Genomic DNA, 20,897 nt, shown 5'->3' with positions numbered 1-20,897 from the left:
ATTGTTTTCTTCTGAAGCAGCTTTTTTCGGCCTGAGAAATGTCTGTTTTGTCGTACATGGAGACTTTACATCTGTAAAACGTTGCGATTGAACGAGGTCATCTGATTTGTTCATAGTTGTTTTTAGTTGATCCGCTGAGGAAATTTTGGACTCTTTTCTATCAAGTTGTTGTTTTTTTGTTCCGGTGACTCTAATTATTGTCAAGTTCTTGAAAAAACTATTGAGCAGTTTTAATGGCTAGTTGATGGGTTACAACAATTTATTTTTTTAAAGTTTACGATTAACATCCAAATGAAATAATTTTTGCCGTTTGAAGTTCTAAGACTGTAGTTCTTCGATAAACAGTGCAAAGATTCCTTGTCTGAAGACTGATTATATTTGGAGGCAGAGTCATTGATTTCCAATAGAATTGTAAGCTGTGGTCCCTCAGTTCCCTCTGGATTTGTTTCTGGTGTTATTTGGCTACATCTTTTCCACAATATGCGACCGCCGAAGATTATAAATTCGGATTTTTTGTGCTTTAGTGGTTGAATAAAAATTTGGTTTTTCTTGTTGTACCACTTCAGTTTACTCGAAACAATTTTTTTAACTTTTAGCTCATTGAAAATCTTTTCACTGGAATTTATAATATACTCCACCATTTGAAGTTGTAAATATTAATTTTCGAATTATTGGGTCAACCCGTGTCTTTATAACATGCCTGGGTAAAACATAAAAATTGAGAAGAAACACGACAAATGAATACCAAAGCAGATGGCAAAAAAATAATTTTTTGTTCTAATTTTGATCTGTCGCTATTCATGTGACAATTTCAGAATGGCGATAAATTTGATGAAACCAGATTGTTTTCTTGTAACATTCTTGCAGCAAAGTTTCTTGCATGTTTCAAACAAAAACGATGGCTATTACGCAAGGCAACGGAAATCTTCCTCATGCTTGGTATCGTGGCGAACATTGGACCTTACTAAAAATCATATTTTACTTTTTGCAAGACTTTCCGAGGAGTTTTATTGAAAGAATGTCATTAGAAATCAACAGAGACAAAAACTAATTCACAATTGATTTTTAATAAGGAAACTAGTTATGTTCAGCCACCAAAGTATAAATTGTTACTATTTCGTTAAGGATTAAGGCATGAAATCCAAGAAGGTCTTTTTCGTCGGGACTTACACAAATAAAAATTTCCATCTATCTGTTTTATCTTTTCAGTTCATTACAAAAATTTTCTATTTCGCAAGGATTATATGAATTTTTTCTAAATTCTCTCGCCCTTATTGGGAAGAGGAACTTTATATTAAACTAGATTTTTTTGTCAGTTTTGGCCAATCAAGATGTTTGTCACAAAGAGTTGTGAGTGATATCTTTAACGAGTCAGTCAAACGTATAAAAAAAATTATACTAAAGTTTCACGCTTTTGCTGAGATATCGAGGTTTTAAATTTCTGCGAACATTGATTGATTTTCAAGGGTTGTTCTTTTTATTACATAGTGTTTTTGCTTAAATTCTCTTTGGTTTTATAATAAGTTGAAATTTGACCAAACAGGTTAAATGGTCAACTTTTCAAAAATGAGATTGCATTGCTGAATCAATTGATCCAAAGTTTGTGCTAAATTTTGTCTCTTTTTTTAAATTTATAATCTAATAGCATTTGAAATTTGTGAACTATTCCTATCTTTTACATCTATAGTTCTGTTCAATTTTAACGTCATTTTTTGGTCCATTGGGCCTTAAAAAAATTTTGGAAAATATTTATTGGTTACAGCCATGAAGCGATAGGGAGGCTATTATTGTTCTTTTTTAGTTTTCTACAACCTAAGTTTCTAGATTGTTTTGGATGCCGTCTATTTTTTGACAGTTTTGCACCTTTTTCTACTTTTACTGTCAATTAAAAGTCATATTTTACAGCTTATTTTACTCTCACTGGAAAAATAAATTGAGCATCCAATCAGTTAGCTTTAAAGCGTCATCTTTTAAACATAGCTGGCAGATTGCCAGAAAATAGCCGCAATAGATTCGTAGATCGGCAGTCTAAAAAAACAGTAAGAAAGACAGACCAAAAAAATTCGTCTTTTCATTGAGGGCTGATCTGTTATATTTTGATTAAAAATCTGTATAAGTTATTGCTGCCTCTATTAGCTGATCTCAAATAACCTTCATTTAGAGTGACACACACCAATTTGACCTTATCTCTTTGAATTAAAGTAAAAAGTCAAATTCAAAGTGAGGAAGTCATTTTTGAGAGTGAGGTAAGTCAAGTGTGACCAAAAATTTAATCACGCGCATGAACAAAAAGCTCGCTCCACTAAGAGCAAAAAATGACGTCACACATGAAATTCAGTTGAAATTGCATGAACGAATGAACAAAAAGTGGCTGTGACGTCATATGGTCGTAACAAAAATCATGACGACGAAATAAAAAAACATAGCAGGACAAGTCCTGACGTACAATTCAAAGAATTTTCATTGACTAAACAGAAAAACCAGACCTAGAATGGACTAAGAGTGAATGGAGAAAACCATTTTTAAAAAATTCTGATAAAAAAATAAGAAAAAAAAACAGAAAATCAATGTGAAAATGCCGCATGTGAACAAAAAAACCACTAACGAGAAAAGAAAATTTAATTCACACAAAAAACTAGGCCTAGAATGAGCTTTGAATGGATTGGGAAAACCATTTAGAAAAAAATCCTATCCAAAAAATCGAAAAAACAGTAAAAATCAGAGTGAAATTGCCGCATGTGAACAAAAAAACCACTACCGAGAAACCGAATTTTTGTTCAAACACCATTTTCTCACTCTACTTTAAAATTAGAGCGAAAAAAATTCACGCCGCAAAACCACTCGCTTTTTCGCTCCATTTCCTGTTTCGGCGTGACCAAAATCACTACTCCAATTTGACTTCAAAAATCATGAAAATGTGTGAACAGATCTTAAAAAAAAAAGACAGCGCCCCAATACAATTCAAATTCTTTGAATTGTAAAAAAACAAGAGAAGGCCAATAATAGCCCCAGCTATCGCTGTGCGGCTATTAATAAAGAAATTCTTAAACAATGTTAAATAGGTGTGACGAAAATTCCAGCTAATTGAGATTCACTAAACAAACAGGAGTTTAACTTCTGTTTTCAATGTTCTTTCTCTTATCTTGCTTGCGAGTGCTACACTCCTGAAATAAGTCCCTTTGTTCTTTCTTTCCTCGCCGTATTTCAGTATAATTATAGTATCACTAGGAATATTTTGTATGAAAAAACTCTATCTCATTTGGTAGATAAAAAACAAGAAGAGGGATGAGTGGGGACGCAACATTATATTCGAACCCACATTACCGAACGCCTTTGTTATTTTGTATAATAATTTGAATTTCCGAATTTTTTGAATAATCAGAATTTTAGAACAGCAATTTTAGTCGTTGGAGTCGTAAAAAAAATCTTAGTGGAAAGACAGTGTTTCTCATGCAGATCATGTTCAATTTTTTTCAGATAACTTGCAGATTTATAAGATGGAAGATTACCCAGGTTGAGGTGCCAGACCGAAAGTCGATATCTCCAGACCGAAATGAACGCACAAGGTGGCGTTGTGCGTTCAAAATTACACGGTCTGGAAAAGAAATGAACGCACGATAGGCTGGACATATGCAATTTTGAACGCACGATAGTCTGGACATATGCAATTTTGAACGCACGATAGTCTGGAAATATGCAATTTTGAACGCACGATTGTGAACTGGACATATGCAATTGATGAACGACATATGCACGATGAACTCACAAAAAGTTTCGAACGCACGATAGTCTGGACATAGGCACTTTCCGTCTGGGAAGGTCTGGACATAGACACTTTCCGTCTGGGACGGTCTGGACATATCGACTTTCGGTCTGGCACCTCAACCTGGGTATCTTTCAAGATGTTGTGAAGGGCAATGTTGTTGTAAGATCGTTCACGACAATCATTCGATATTAATTTGGTCAGCAGGCCAATAAAAGCAAATATTAAGTTTCATACCAAATCTTTCCTTTTTTCCGGCCAACCTCAGATCCTTCCCTACCATTTTTGCGAGAATAAATTGTTATTTTCATCATATTTGGTCAAATTCTGGCCATCTGTTGTGAAATTGCGATCAGCATTCCGGGCATATCTAATTCTTTTTTTCCAATTGCAATCAATGGCACCTTCAGTGAGAGACTTGTTTCAATTTGCTTCAATTTATGTTAAACAAGGTGATCTTATGAACAGAGAAAGATGTAACTTTTATGCCTAGATCGTCTCTGAGTGACCAAGGCAGCTCTATGTCATCTTGTGGACTGTCCAATCAGAGCTCTCCCTCTTCATCCTGTGTGACGTCACCCAGGTCATCCGTTGACCACGGAGGGAGCAGTCCCTCTCTGGATGACACCTCCTTCATCACACCAAGACCCAGTGTGTCGATGCAGGTCTGGCACAGTCCTATATCCCAAAAATTACTACTAAAAGTTAAAGTGATGAAATAAGAATGATATGTATTGAATTGTTGTTTGTTGTCTCAAAAACTGTCGGCTGCTCAAACTGATCCAAAACTATCAAAAAACCTTCTCACATATTTCAATCATCATTAACCCGGTCTTATCACGTTTTCTTATGATACTGAAGTTTAGCAAGTATGCCCGAACATGCAATCTAAGTTTTATTAACTTTTTTAATTTCCGGATGTGTCAGCTATAGTTCGCTCTCAGCGCGGAACAGTTAGCTACGAAACCCACGCCAAAATCTTGCAAGATTGTACAAGTCTTGATGTTTTCTTGTCATGTGCCATCTTGGCAAGATTCTGGCAAGATTTGACAATATCTTTGCAAGATTTACCTCGTTTTAGCATGCTTCATATTAAGATATAACAAAATTTGAGTCGCTTGGGTATTATAATTATAATACCCAAGCCACTCAAATTTTTTACACCTTAATATGAAACATGCTAAAACGACGTAAATTGCAAGATATTAACATGACACATGACAAGAAAACATCAATATTTGTACGAACTTGAAAGATTTTTGCGTGGATATTGAGAAACAAGAAACAAGATCCTTGCAATATAAGCAAGAAAAGTAAACAATGGCATAGCTCACATCGCATTCTATTAAAATTTACAATTAAATTCTGATATTTCAATTTCTTGGCAAGATGTTTCAAGTTTTGCAAGAGGTCAGGATCATACATGTCTTATCGAAAAACAATAATTGCACGGGTAACAAAATACAAGATAACCAACCAAAAATTAACCGTATCGTCTACTAGAAAATGCTGACTCTGGCAAAAAGAACCGCTTGAGTCTGCTTTTATAGTCCCTTTTTGAGAATGGATGGTTATCTTGTAGGAATCTGACAGTTTCTGACGATGCACCTTCTGGCAAAAAATTCTGCCAGATTCCTACGAATTATAGATCCTTCTGCCACAATATTATAATAACCATTTTTGAGCCTGAATCGTACAACATTTTCCTGTCAGAGTAACGTAAGATAACAAATTTTCTGTCAGATTCATATAAAATAACATTTTTCTATTTTGGGATAATTTTCGAACGGCTTCTTCTGTGGGAGTTTTCTAATGTAACTTTTTTTGCCCATTTTATAAGCTTTACTGCAAAAACGTAACGCTTTCTGAGCTTGTTGTGTATAATCAAACACAAAAATCAATTCAAATATTTCTTCATAATTGACGCAATAAGGAAAAATGCAATAGGGAAAAAATGCGTTGAAAAATTAATTGTTTGTATTTCATGCACAACGAACATACCATAAAGTATAAACTCATCAAAATTTTGGAAAAGCAATTTGGTAAACTATCATACCAAACAGCTTTTCATCAAACAGAATTCAAAAATTTTGATATTTTTTCTATAAATCTTTAAAATCAACCAGGCAACTGTACTTGAAATAATTTTCTGAGAAACTTTTTTAAGCTGATTAGATATAATCAGCCAATTTAAATGCAGCTGAACTGTAACGAACCCATTTAATTTTATCAGAATTTTGGAAAGTAATCATTTTTCTGCCAGAATCTCGCAAGATAGCCATTCTTCCGGCAGATTCTGCCAAGTAATCTTTTTTCTGGTAGATTAGGCAAAAACAAACATTTTACTGGCAGCATCTTGGAAGATTATCGTTTTTCTGCCAGATTTTATAAGATAACCGTTCATCTCTCAGAATCTGTCACGTTCCTGCAAGATAACAAGCTGGTCGCGACTAGGATTCCATTACCATGTTGCCCTCATCAAACTGTTTGCTTTCTTATAAGTCCAATGTTTCTGCTCATTTAGCCCTGCGTGCATATTGCTCATTACCTCCATTGTTTTTCATCTCAAGTTTCTGATCTTTTGGCTGATGTTCTCAGCATTTAATTCTGCCAATGAATTTATATCGTTTTTCTTTTTCCTTTTTTGCCTAATATTTGGTTGCTTCATTGCTTTTTTTGACGTTCTTTGATATATAATACAGCTCATTCATTTGCGTTTATACTTTAATTGGAGCAAAAGTAATAAAATTAATTTACTATGTAGCGAAAGGGTTGTTATGATTCATTATCTTACGTATAGTAGTGAGAATTCGGTTCTGAACAAGAAAAAACGGAGAGTTATCAGTGCTGATTTATTGTCTGATTCAGCTTAGGATCTGAAGTTTGTTAAGGCTCTGAATTAAAATCAGCTTCAGATTGTTATTTTTTTTTATGCCTTCTCTATTTTAGGTTCTGACTTTTGTCTGAATGAGGCGATATGCACATAAAAACCGTGAGCCAAGAAAATTTTACTCCATTTCTTTCACATTTATGTCTTTGTAAGTGCAAAAATTATACGATATGTGAAAAAAATGCTTTAAGTCTAGCTAAAATTTGTCAGAAAATTTGTCCAGTCAAGTTAAAAAAACAGCGAAAATAAAATTTTCCAGCACTGTTGTTTCTCTTTGCTCTCCTCCTTTTATCATCCCGGATTTTGGATAGACAGTAGTGGAGTTAACAAATAAAATTATACGAGTAGGCCAATTATTGTTCAACTGTTGGCAAAGTAGTTCAAAACCTGTAAAAAAAACAGTGAAAAAAGTTGTCTCTGAATAAATATTCATGCTTTTGGTGGTAAAAAAATCTCCTGAAGTTTCGTCTGAGTCATAGCTGAGTGATTCAAAAATACTGTCTGAATTCGCCTCTGATAAAGAAGAACTCAGAGAGCATTGATTGTGGATTCTGTTCTGACTCAGTACTGAATCAGTACTGACACTCACTGAGTCTTAGGTAGGGTTTTCATATTAGAAAACTAGTGCTGAATTATCGGTCCCAAATAAAATCAATAATCGTTTTTTAGCTTTGCTTAGAACCCAACTGTAATTCAAGTTTGAATGATATTACAATTTTTTCTGATAACCTGATACAAAGTGAACTGCGAGGATTTCCTTTTTGAATTTTTTTGACTGATAATATCTTAATGAAGTCGCCGCAAAACCTCTAAACTAATATTTGGTTGAATAAGGCTATATAATACGACCCTGCTACCATATTAATTCCACTAAAGGGATTATGAAATGCAATCCTAATACTAGCGATTATTAAAACTGGTATAAATAACTTAATCCAAGGTCTAGCTCTCGCTAGAATACTCTGGTTTATTGGATTTTGTACCTGTTAAATGGTCCAGGTTAATATCACATTATTTTTGCAGCTCTCTTCAAATATGCGAAAAACATTGCGTGAAATTCAACGCATTTGAACCAGATTTTCAGCTTCAAATGAATGTTTGTAAACCTAATAATCAGAACAAGTGATTGATGTTCGCCCGGTTTAAAGGCCCCCATTGCTGGCATATTAAAGAAAAAAATAGATTTCTTTATCAAAAGATGCCCATGGCATCAGACTATTGTAATCTTGTTTGATCGATATATCGCTAACTCAAAACAGTGCCTCTTACAGAGCTCAAGTTGTTCTTTTGGTTGAAACAATTGATGGCAATTTATACGGCCTTATTTTTTATATTCTTTACCATTACTCAGCTTATACCATTAAGATCTATTATTTCTATAGCTACGAGTTTTTTTAGGGCTATTTAAACTGGCTACAATGCAAAAGCATACTTAACAGCAAATCGACCTTTGCAGGCTTGAAAAAATCTTTCAACTGAATGTACTTAAGTTTTCCTTTAACCGTTAAAGTTCACGCATTGCAAGAGTTCTTTATCCAGAGGTAACTGATTTGAAATATTTATAATGCACCAAAAATATCAATGCGCCCATTTATTCTGTTTTTGTTTTTTCTGAAGGAGCTAATTGAATGAAAGAAATCTAATTATTCGCGTTCCCATTATTTTTAGAGCTTTGCTGGCAAAGTACAGCCTTTAATACACCGCCAAGTAATTAACAAATCGAACGTTGAGGTTAACGCACCATTTCAAATTTGATCAAAGCCACGCTTTACTTTTTATTTTTATTATCCGCCTTCCAAACACTTTTTAATCAATTGAGAAATGACTTTTTTGGCAGTTGTTACATAATCCACAATTTCTACTCGCGATAGCAGGTGAGAATATTTCAAAAAACATATCAGTGGCAAGAAAAAAATATAGTCGTAGTAGTTAGATGAGTGGTGGTTCATAAACATGGTTTGATTTGAATAGTTTTTTCAAAGGTAAAAAAAAATTAATAATTTTGTTTCTGTGTAATTGCGTGAATTATTCTATTATTCCCTAAACCTCAGACTGTTCATTTTATGAGTATCAATGTTTTTTGTGAAACTTAAACGTGGTACCACTACTGCTGCCAATATTGGACAAGCTATGTTCAACATGAGCCTAATTAAAAGCTCATACTCACACAGAGAGATTCATGGAGGCGAGGGACTGAGCTATCGATAATTGGCGTGTCAATCACGGAGTTTACCTCTCGCTTATCACACCCTTGTACTTTTTCTTTGGGGGGTTAATAGCCATGGTTTGATTCGAAAAACTATTTTCCAAGACATAAACCGAACTTCAACCTGTGTTACAGATCTTTCTTTCAAAAACAAACAACAAAACCGACAAAAACTCTCCAAAAACGACGCCTATTTTGTCAGTCTCAACGCCTTTTCTCAACTCGGGAAGCTCAAAATCAATGTGAGTCAAACGCACATAAACTCGTGAAAAGATATAAAAAAGTAGAACAATATGAAAGAAAAACATATCTAATCGGACAAAACAGTTCGATTTTCACACAGTAGTTGTTGCAAACCAGGAAATTTCTTCGACTCAAAACAAGTATTTCATCATATTACCAATTTTAGCACTAAAATTTGTATATGTTGGCAGAAGACATACCATCGCGCCCAATCAAATAAACACTCTCAAGAACCACCCACAAATGCATTTTTATTTACATGCACATAGACTTGGTCGCTAGAAACACACAAACACACACACACACCTTTTCTCTCACACACACACACACTCATACATCTGCACACATGCATTCTATCATTCACATCTAAAACGCACACACCCACATTCACTTTTACACACCATGCACACACGCTCACACAAACACATACATAATCTGTTAAAAAACACCATCCTACAAAATTACAAACACTCACACCATCGGACGCATATACACACACTCAATCACTCACAAAGTCTCATATATGCACACACACGCATTCACTGGCACCTCCATATAGAACTCAGGAACACGTACATACACCTCCAATAACACTGAAAGATGCACATACCTCTTTGCACGCATACAAACAGACTCATTAACACAGAAACACATTCACCCACTCACTTACACACAAAAGAACGCATACACCAAGCACACACACACTCACACTCAACACAAAAACACAGATCCGCGCACTTAAACACACGCAAGCTAATGACATCCCACTATCATACCTACATACAAACACTCAAACCATCCGGCCAAATCTACGCATCACTCAGACTATAACAGACAAAAATACAAACTCACACGGTCACACACAACCAAACAAACACATATAAAACACCTAAACACAGAACATTCTTAACACACAAGCACGCACGAATAGACTTTGCCTCATATCAGTTTATTCTTTCCGAAATACGGATCTTCCCAAAATTGCTGAAAGATTCAGTTACTTTGATGCCTGAGCTGAAGATATAAACCACACACTTCAAATTTTTTATGATGAAATCAACTTTTGCTGTGTGGCCTTTATTCCTCGAAAAACTAGAAGGCGAAGGGAAGCTTCAACATAATTGAAGGACTTGAAAAGAATTTAGCTGATTCACTTGAACTAGATGAAGCAGTATATCTGAATTCCTTTGCGGATTTGAATTTGACAGAAATTTTTCAAATTGTTAAGAGTTTTCGTCGTATTCCTCAGCTGTCAACCATTATGAAATTTGCTGGAAACAGTACTTCTGTATCGTTGAAAATTGCCAATGCTTTCAATCAACATTTCGCATCTATTTTCAAAGAAAACACGAGCCCTCTTTCAGTGCCGCTCGCTTCAGCAGACCCCACAATTTGTCTAGAAGATATGTATTTCACTAACAGTGAAGTAAAATCAATGATCCTTAATTCGGGTTCTGATTCATACAATAAATTGCAGCCAATTTTATTGAAAACTTTTTCAGCTGCCATTGTCCCAATTTTTACTGAGATATTTAACAGAAATATAAATCAGCAAGAATATCCAAAGAGCTGGAAGGAAGCGATAATGAAACCCCTACATAAAAAAGAGTCGAGAATTGACATAAAAAATAAAAGACAAGTGTCAATGTTGTGCGCGCTTTCCTTAATTTTCGAGAAGTTATGGTATAGAACATTCAGTGATCGTTTATTGAAAAATTTAGACAATCGCCAGCATGGCTTTAGGCCCAAGCATTCTACAATCACTCAAATGCTCCAACATTGTGGAAAACTTTTTCTTTGTTTGAATGCTAAAGAGGCTGCGTTAAGCTTTTATCTCGATATTGCAGAAGCGTTCGATACAATAAATCATAACGCAATTTTGTTGAAGCTTATGCATTTTGGATTTGATAGCCAATTTCTCAAGTTTTTTGCAGTTTATTTAACAAATAGAACACAGTGCGTATATGTTAAAGATGAGTATTCGTCAGAGTTAACTGTTACGAGTGGTGGTCCACATAGTTCAGTGTTTGCGGTTTTTATGTTCGCTTTGTACATTAACGACCTTCCATCTCTATTGGAGAACAGCACATATCTTTTTGCCGATGACACAAAAATTATTGGAAGTCAAATGAATTTATTTTCGCTGCAAAATGATTTCAACAAAGCTATCAAATGGTAAAAAAAACAGGTTGGAATTCAACAATGCAAAGTTTGAAGCTATATGTTTTGATGTAAAAAGGTTAGATCAGTGTAGTGTCCACTTGTATGCAGATGATACATAAACTACATGCAAATCTTCGGTGAATGATCTTGGTATAGTTATCACTAATAATTTGAAATGGGACAGTCATATCAATCAGCGGCTATCGAAGGCACAACAAAAGCTTTTTTCGTGAATAGAATCGTTCCCTTTTCTACAAATAAGAGAGTTAAAGTAAGTTTATACAAAAGTTACATTTCATCAATTCTCTTTTACGCGTCAAATATATGGTTCCCGAATGAGCCAAACTGCAGAAAACTAGAAAAGATGCAAAGACGAGCGCTCAAGGGGGCTTTGAATTAGAAATTTTTTACCGATAGTGACTACAATCAGAGCCTCATTTACAACAATTTGTTGCTAATCAGTTTTCTTTTGGTTTGAAATCATCTTCTTATGCTGAACATAATTTACAACTGTGATACTGCTCTTAAGTTTGATGATTATTGGAAAGTTTTCACGTTAACGGTTCTACAGCAAAACAAAGTTTGAGGACAAATTTTAATTGGACGAAATCAGTCAAATCGGAAGAGTATTTTGTTTTGAGAGTTGTGAAATATGCCAATGTTCTCACCCAGCGAAATGACATCTCCACTTTTGAGTGGACATGTCCAACAGTGTTATTTCGGAAACAGTTGAACTCTCTATTGAAATTAAAGGCTGTCAACTTTAAATACTATCGGTATCCTGCTAATTGGACCTGTTTTTGTAATTATTTAACAAAGTGATTCCCGCACCCCGGGTACCAAGTCAATTTAATAATAATAATACTTAAATAAATACGTACACATAGACTCAAAAAACGCACAGGTACTAAAGCTAAGTTCAAGGCCCCTTTGACAACTTGTTTAATTATACTACTTTTGCATTGAGATTGGGGGAGTTTCAGATAAAGTTCTTGGCTAACCTTTAAGTTTCTTTACTACTTCAAATTTCAATTTTAATTTGAACAGCTTAAGTTGAAAGTTGGCATAAGTGGAGAAGATAGAATCAAAGCTGCAATACTAACCTCTTGTTTTGCGTTTTACTGCTTCTGTAATTTTCATCCTAGTGACAAACTTAGATGTTTGCAAAAATTTTATAGAAACCCGTAAAAAGCTTCTGTGAACTTTTGTACTACTCTGCTGCTTTAGAGTTGCTATGACTCTTATTTTATTCTATTTTTCTCAATTTTTTAAGATATGTTTTTGCTTTTTGGACCACGAGAGAGAACTACTTTCAAAAAATGGACACAAGTAGAGTACAAATTAACTTTAAAACAATACCGGAGGAGTATTCTAAAAATCGTTTTTCGTTAATTCAACATTCACCTCAATACATTTCACCCCAAGTACGTTTGGTTTTAAAAATTTGCACAAAATTATTGTTATATTACTGTAATTTCATCAAATCAAACGTGTTTGACCCTTACATATAGCAGATAGGTGCCGGCTAATGAGTGGAAACAAGATTACAGTTTACTTTTTGCTGTCGAATTGTCAAGATTTTTTTTTTCCGTTGATTATTTTTTTATACTCTACTACTTAATTGCTACACTTCGTGTGATATCGTTTGGAAACTTTTTGTAGCTTGCTGATTAACCTATTTTTGGCAAACTCTTTTCTGTTTTGTCATCTGCTTAGTCGTTTCAATGTTTTAAGATAACGACCAAGTAATTTTTAAAATTTCTCCCTGTTTTTAGATGATATTGTTTCTCTAATCACTAAGAGCGGTTTAGTTCATGAAATTTCAAAAATTAAATGTTTCCTTCATGTTTTGAATTGCTCTTCAAACTAATTATGATTGCTTTTGTTCAACTTAAAACGCTTCCAATACTCTGAAAAATTCCAGGAATTCAATCACTCTACTGTCAGTTCCTCATGTTTTGTACGATCAAGTTTTGTTTTTGCTTTTCTACTGAAAGTCTTTTTCTGATAAAAAAAATAATAATAGTTTCAGAAAGAATATTTTGCTGCTCTTCAAAAGAATAATTCCTGATTTGTATTCTCTGATGGTACCCATCACGTGTCATGCATATTAAATTTTGCAACCTTTGATATCTGAAGGAGAAGCTATTACGAACTAACTTTACTTCTTACTACAAAACTAATTTATAACTTCTTCTCAAATACAGCAAGGCAAACTCCTACAAAGATGAATGCAGCAAAAGCTGGCCCTTCCAGTCGCTACAAACTACTAATTTTCTTGTTTTTTTTCCCCAATATTTATTAATTCTCTAACTTGAACTATTTTCTCGAAAGATCAGATTATTTAAATTTAGTTAGTTCTAATTGATCTCACCTTTAGTTTATAATCAATAAATACATACAATACTTTTTACACCCGGGCCGAGGAATGAGCGGAAAAAAAATGCAAGAAATGAGCGGAATTTGAGCGGACAGTTTAGCAAATTCCGCTCAAAGCCCTTACATTTTTTTGACCGGAATGAGCGGAATTTGAGCGGAAAAAAAATGCAAGAAATGAGCGGAATTTGAGCGGAATAAAAAATGCAAGAAATGAGCGGAATTTGAGCGGAATCAAAAATGCAAGATATGAGCGGAATTTGAGCGGAATCAAAAATGCAAGAAATGATCGGAATTTGAGCGGAAAAAAAATGCAAGAAATGATCGGAGAGACGTTTCGACCGCACTTTTGTCTGATCAGAGGACGTTTCGAGAGCTGAAATAGGTTAAATACTGTCGGAAAAAATCTACAGTTGAACTAACGAACAACTCTTTGAGATTTTCCAGTATGTTTTGGGTGTGTTCCCCTCCTCCTTTTCTCAACCGGGCTGGGGACCGGCTACGGCGGAGTTACAAACAAACAACTATAGGAGAATTGAGCAGAGCTAGCTAAAAAAACTAGGCTCGAAAAGCTCTCTCCAAAACAGAAACACTAAACAGACCAGACAAAGTATAAAATAATAATAAAAGTATAATAATGTCATAAATATAATAATAAATATAATAAAGATTAAAACCAGAATGAAACAAGGAGGTTCGTTTATGGGCGACTGCACATAATGTTCCAACTATTCTCATTGTCGAACTTTTTTTCTATACAAGCTCAACCAAAAATTGTTTTTCCACTACAACCCACACAAAAAGTGGGACTCCTACGTTGCTTTTCGTTAGCATTCGACAACTCTAAGATCCGATTGAAAAAAAAGACGTTTTAAAATAAAATTTTCAAATAAGCGAAAAATCCAACTAAGAGACTAACTTTTTTTCTATACAAGCTAAACCAAAAATTGTTTTTCCACTACAACCCACACAAAAAGTGGGACTCCTACGTTGCTTTTCGTTAGCATTCGACAACTCTAAGATCCGATTGAAAAAAAAATTTTCCAGAGGTCTATTTTTGCAGGAATACTAGTTTTTGATGTAATATTTAAGAAAGAGAGATTGGATTCAAGTTGATCCACTTTAAAACCACTGCGTTTCCTGTTGTGACAATTCAAAGAAGTTAAAGTTTTTTTAACCCGTTTTTCTGAAACTTCAGTATTGATTTTCTTTTCAGGAACCCCAAAAGGTTCCCAAGTTACTGGTTCAATCTAGAAACATCAGTAGGGCTGAAGAGTGGAAAACTTTTAAATTAAATTTAACCGTAACTTTGCGAAACTAAATAAACAGCAGGATATACTTCTATAAATGTTTGTTTTGTCCCCAATAATTTGTAGAGAGCCCTGTTTCGGAAACATGTACCTAAAATAAACTAATAAACTTTAGTTCGACTGGCAGGGTTTTGAAGCAGTGCTTATGTAGGAAAATGGAATTAGTTCGAACTAAAAGGATTATCAATCTGATTCTGAAAGACTTTAAAGAAATGGAAGCTAATGAGGACCATATGTCGTTACCGCTTCTGTATTTGTGAAAACCAATTTTCCAGAGGTCTATTTTTGCAGGAATACTAGTTTTCACTGCTCAATGTAGAATTTTTCAGATAACCACTCCTGAACTTGTTCAGGTGAAAATTTACCTGAAATTGGTTCAAGTAAATTTACCTGAACTTTTTTTACATACTTTGTGTACATACTTTCCCTGTTTCTGGAATTTCAATGTTTCCGCTCGTTTGGTCATGTCAAATTCCGCTCATTTCCTGCATTTTTTATTCCGATCAAATTCCTCTCATTTCTTGCATTTTTTTTCCGCTCAAATTCCGCTCATTCCTTGCATTTTTTGTTCCGCTCAAATTCCGCTCATTTCTTGCATTTTTTTTATCGATTCCGCTCATTCCGGTCAAATTCCGCTCATTCCGGTCATCTCTTGCATTTTTTTGAGCGGAATTTGAGCGGACTCCTCAACTTGGGCAATGATAGTTATTTTCGGTCTTTACTCCTTCGATATAAATATGCAATTAGTATCGAAATGAGGCTTTTTCTGTGTGATATTTTGGTTAAATCATTCTCCCTCCTTCGTAAAATCAAATTTATTTACAAATTTAATATCCTGGTTTTATTGCTTTTGAATTGCATTAACATTTATAATGCAAATCGAATTCTAGTTAGAAATCAACATATTCTAAAGGTTGATATGCTTCGATATGATTTATTTGCACCTAAATTTAATTTGGTGAACAAGCCGTCTTCCTGCTTCCCCATATTAAATAATTTTCTCGATATTTTTAATTTTCACGCTCCAAATTTGAAGTGGTTAGTGATCATACTAGAATGGGCTAGAATGGGTGAGAAATCCACGTTTATTTTTTAATTCTCACAGTATATACATATATCTTTTCATTTAATGGCGGGCATATTAATCTGTGCCAGACAGAAATTTTGAACACCATAAAAGTCAAGTTCATCAAAAAAAATTTGATTCTTCTGAGAAACCTCATAAATTTACTGGAGACCATGAAGAAATTGTGAGTCTTTTGAATAGAATACAAGCAGAATAATCTCTCAAGGTTCTTTTTTTCTGAGAAACTTGTTCTTTTTATGCAAACGTACTCATATCAGTTTAGAGCACCCATAAAAAAGTTCTGATCATTTTCAAGTTTTAAATTGCAAACTCAAAACATCATATTCTAAGTGGAGAGCTGAATTGTGCGACAAAATTGACTTCAGAAAAATACCAGAATGGAACAAAAACAAACGTAGGGGACAACTGCGGTAGGGGTTTTTGTATGCACCATGCCCTTACGACCTGAAAGATTTGCAGGGGTGGGGATAAGGGAAGGGAGATGAAGTGAGAGGGGGACTGATCTGGAGGGGGGGGGGGGGGGCTTGTGGGGGTATTGTGGGGGGTCAACCTCTAAGAACCGCGATCACGATTCGTCAAAACAACATTAGCAACAAAGCCTCTACTAACAATCTGAGTTTCCCTTATAAGTTAAAAACTTACAACGCAAAAATTAGTTGCCCTCTCGCTTCTCATTTTATTAATTATAAATATTTTTCAAACATATAGAAATTTGTTAAACTCTCTTGTGAACTGTGCGCCATTTGAAATAAGTTGTAAGGTGTCTTACTTGGCACGCAACGGGGGATTTGAGTGTCAGTGGGTTTGAACGGCGGGACAAAGTTTTTTTCGATTTTGGTATTTTTTTTGGTGTTTGGCTCTCCAAAACTCCGAAAAATGCAAAAAATTTGAAAAAAAAACCCGTTGCAAACCCAATAACACCCAAAAGCCCCCCCCCCTGTTACGTGCTCAGTAAGACACCTAACTACTGAAATATATAAAATACTAAAAACTGTTGTCTCTAAAACTGAGAACAGTCTGTTCAAAAATTTGTAATATTTCAAAAAATCGTCCAGTCCTCAAGTATTTCCACACTTGAGAAGATTTAGTACTATAAAAAACAAAAAGAAATTTGACTGATTGCATTAGATATTACTTTTTTTACTTAGTCTCTAAGTAGGGGAATATAAGCAATTTTTATACTAAAGCTTCAATCTACAAATGAACAAATTTTTCTTTTTTTGTCTAATTTTCGATAAGTTCATAGATCCTTCTTTGTCTATATTTATGAAGCAACTTGTTTAACTACAAAATAAATGAGTTTAATGTTACAATTGAAAAACATTTTCCCTAATTACAATACTGTGTTAACTATTTCTTCACTTTCAAGAATAATTATAATGTCATGAAAAAAATTGTAAAGATTGAAGGCAAAAATGTAAGAGTAACGGCTATAAAAAGGCAAATCACCTAAAACTAATAAAGACATTTTTTAACACTTAGATCGCGGACACGGATTCCAATTTCCCAAATTCAAAACAGCATCGGTATTTAATTTTGAGAAAAATGTGCATCGTTCATCTTTTTCCGATATTTTTCCGCTCACTTTTTTTAAACATTGTAATTAGGGTGAATGCTTTCATTTTTATTGTTTCTAATTAGGTGCGACGCTGATGTTCTCCAGACCTAAATAATTCAAAACGTTCTTTTTTCAATACTTTTTGTGGTTTTCATAATAGAGTTTGTCAACAGCTGCATTTTAATTGATTGATAATACATACTCTGCTCACTTTGACTTTTGAAACAAAAGTATCCACCACCAGAGTTTATCAGTTCAACTTTTTCAAAAATGTGGTTATATTTCAAATAGGGTATATTGTCCACTTTTCATTTTAAAACTTACCTTTTCTGGAGATTTGAAACAGATTGCAGCTAAATTTGCTAATTGTTAATTGTTTAAAACTTTTTTCTGTGAAAAAAAAGAGATAGTTACAGTTTCATTATTACAATAACACATTACAAATTCAATTATAGTCATCTAGAGGACACTGGCTAACTGAGACGAACAGGTTGTTTTTACAAAACTCTCATTAAAAGACTCATTTTGAAATCATTACCAGACAAATTATTTTTCACAAAAATGTCACGGAAAATATTTATTTTGATGGAACTTGCAAAAAAATGGTTATCTTGCAGAATTTTGGTCCAAATGTCTGCCAGAATATGCAGGGTCCTTTAGAGCCTGCCAGAATCTGCCAGGTCCTTAAATTTAACCTACCAGACAACTAATAATAATGATCTAAGACGTAGTTTAGAAAGAGAGTTTTGTTAATTACAGTATTATGAGTACGTTCAAACCAGCGATTTGCCTTTTTAATCCTTTATTGTTAAGATCAAAACTTTGTCCAATGAAAATTGAATTAGAATCTCTTTAATTTCTGCTTAATTGACTTTTTGCAAGCAGTTTTCAATAGATGAAAACACAAAGCGCAGACAAATTTAAATCATTGGCCGTGAGAAACCACGACAAAATCAAGCAAATTTGCTTGTTTTTTTTCACGTTTTTCAGCGTAAGAAACCTTTTTTCTGACACGATCCAATTTTGACAAAGTAAGAAATAGTTTTGAATTCTGTTATTAGACTCCTTACACAGACACGCACCTATGTCGTTTATATGAATTTCCCTTTTCTTATTTTTTCCTTAAAAATATGGATTACAAAACTTGGAGTATTATAGTACCAACACTTTCACTTCCTTGTTCATATTGGTTACAAATGCACAGTTCGTGGCGTACAGAAATTAAATTGAACCGACAGGGAGGAATTGAAAATTAAAGGAATTAATTTTCATGTTTTAGAAATTATAAAGTATATTTGCTTATAGCTTGGTGAGAGCTGGGTTATTATAGGTCAATATTTTAAAATATGCGCTGTACTATTTTTTTGGTAAAATCCTTCGGTCAACATATTATTCGATATGGTTGGTATTTATAACTCTTCTTTTTGATCACCCAGGCCAGTCTGTTTCCACGTGAACGCCGTGCATCTGCAGGCTGGGCCAACAAACAGCGACCCCCTCCCGTCCTATCAACCCACCATCACCACCACCACCATCACAAACCCATAGACAGAAAAATGTCAGCTGGTGATGCCCTGATGAAACCCCATTCGGGTAGACGGAGGAGTAGTTTGACAAACATCCTCAGTGGAATTTTTGGTCGGAGGAGTTCAGATCCCTGCACGTGCAGTCTTGTAACTGAGCACCAGTTTGGTCACAAATACGTTGGTAAGTGTACACAGAATAGAATATTGATGATAGAGAACTAATCAAATTCACACTTCGATGCCTTCATATTCACACTTTCCTGCGGTATTGTTCACACTTTCAAGCGCTCATAGACTTTCGGTCATTCATGTTCAAAATTTCGTGCATTTAACCAACTTTCTGTGCAACTTTCTGTTCATTTTTGTGCATTTTTATTGTCAGAATAGGTAATTGGAGCGAACGACGAGTTAATCGTTCTATAGAACCCTACAGAAGTTCCAATCGCTTTATGAATTGAAAAACTTACAATGCATCTTAAATCTCGTTATGGAAGAAATATTACAAACGGTGAAAAATTGTTCAACAGAGTTAACGAATGGTGTATTGTTCGTCTAATCTGGTCTAATCTTCTAAATTACGTTCATTTATTTTCACCTTTTCGCTGATTGCTTTTTTTGAGACAATGGCATAGATCATTTCTGGTTCTCTTTCGTCGACTAATTTTGAGACTCACAGGAGCCGCATTGCTAAGCTTCGGTCTTGACGTACTGTCTTTCGACAGGGTATATCCCGCGTTTGAGGGGTATGTTTATATTTATAACATGGTTTTCACCTTTATCAAAAATGAGCGTAGGTCTTTTTTGAATATGCTCAACGAAGTTCATTTCAAGGTCGAGAAACCAAACATGATTTCCCAAGGTCAAACTGTTTATTTCAGAATTCAAGATGGGGTTGTTATTATTATAAAAGACAAGCAAAACTCAAAATCAAAAAAGGAAGTTCTCCTACATACAGCTTCAGTAGATTCGAAATGTGTGCAATTGTTAAAAAAAAATTGCGCTTTGTTGTTCCGACCCCTCTCGAGGGGGGAGGAACAATATACTCAAATGGGTTTTTTTGTTCAGTCAAATTTGGCCGATCGATATATTCATCGTAGGGAGTTGAGACTGGTATCATTAGAAAGCTTGTCCAGTGGAGAATATGGAATTAAAAAGGTTTTTTGATTTTCGTTTTTGATAGGGAGATATCGAGGTTTAAACTTTCCAGAAAATAGAGTGAATTCCGTTGATTTCATTAACCTTTTTTCGGAATTTTTGACTAAAATTTCGCCAATTTTGATAAAAGTTCATAAAATTTTTCAAGAAAATGTTGTTGGTTTTACGTTTAAAGACGAAATATATTGTCGGCTATTTTCATTGAATTTTTTTGTCACAAATTCCGGCTAAATATTTCACAAAATTCAGACTTTTTCATCAAAACCAGCACGCAGTAAGTTTCTTTAGTCCACTCTGATTAAATTTGCATGAAGTGCACACCCAAACACCTCTAACACAATCTTTGTAGTCTAAAAAAGAGGCTAAGTCTACTTCCACTTCCGTTGAGAGTGCTCTGTAAATAAAACTTTGCCGTTTTTGCTAACTTTATTCGTTGATTGTCACAAACGAAGCATTTAATTTCGATTTTTTAACTAACAAAATATCTATATCAATGACATTCCAAAAATAAACATTCCTAATGGACAATGAGCATTAGCAAGACTAGTTCTGTACCAATCTTGGACCGTTACAATCCAAAAATAATTCGATTAATTAAATAACAGAACATTTCAAATCAA

The 20,897-nt window shown here is 34.3% G+C and overlaps 1 protein-coding gene across 3 annotated transcripts in view; it reads left to right on the top strand.

Annotated features, from left to right (window-relative positions):
• Positions 1–20,897, top strand: part of LOC142344850 (uncharacterized) — a 217,935-nt gene that overhangs the window by 83,360 nt on the left and 113,678 nt on the right. For all 3 annotated transcript variants that reach the window (XM_075396870.1, XM_075396869.1, XM_075396871.1), the window contains exons 9-10: positions 4,257–4,428; positions 19,033–19,303. In XM_075396870.1, coding sequence (XP_075252985.1) covers positions 4,257–4,428; positions 19,033–19,303 — 443 coding nt within the window. The remainder of the gene's footprint in view (positions 1–4,256; positions 4,429–19,032; positions 19,304–20,897) is intronic.

This window comes from Convolutriloba macropyga, chromosome 8 (assembly GCF_964194025.1).
Source record: "Convolutriloba macropyga chromosome 8, txConMacr16.3, whole genome shotgun sequence".
Taxonomy (NCBI): Eukaryota; Metazoa; Xenacoelomorpha; order Acoela; family Convolutidae; genus Convolutriloba; species Convolutriloba macropyga.
The sequence above is the reverse complement of the archived record's forward strand: the minus strand, read 5'-3'. Positions and strand labels throughout refer to the sequence as shown.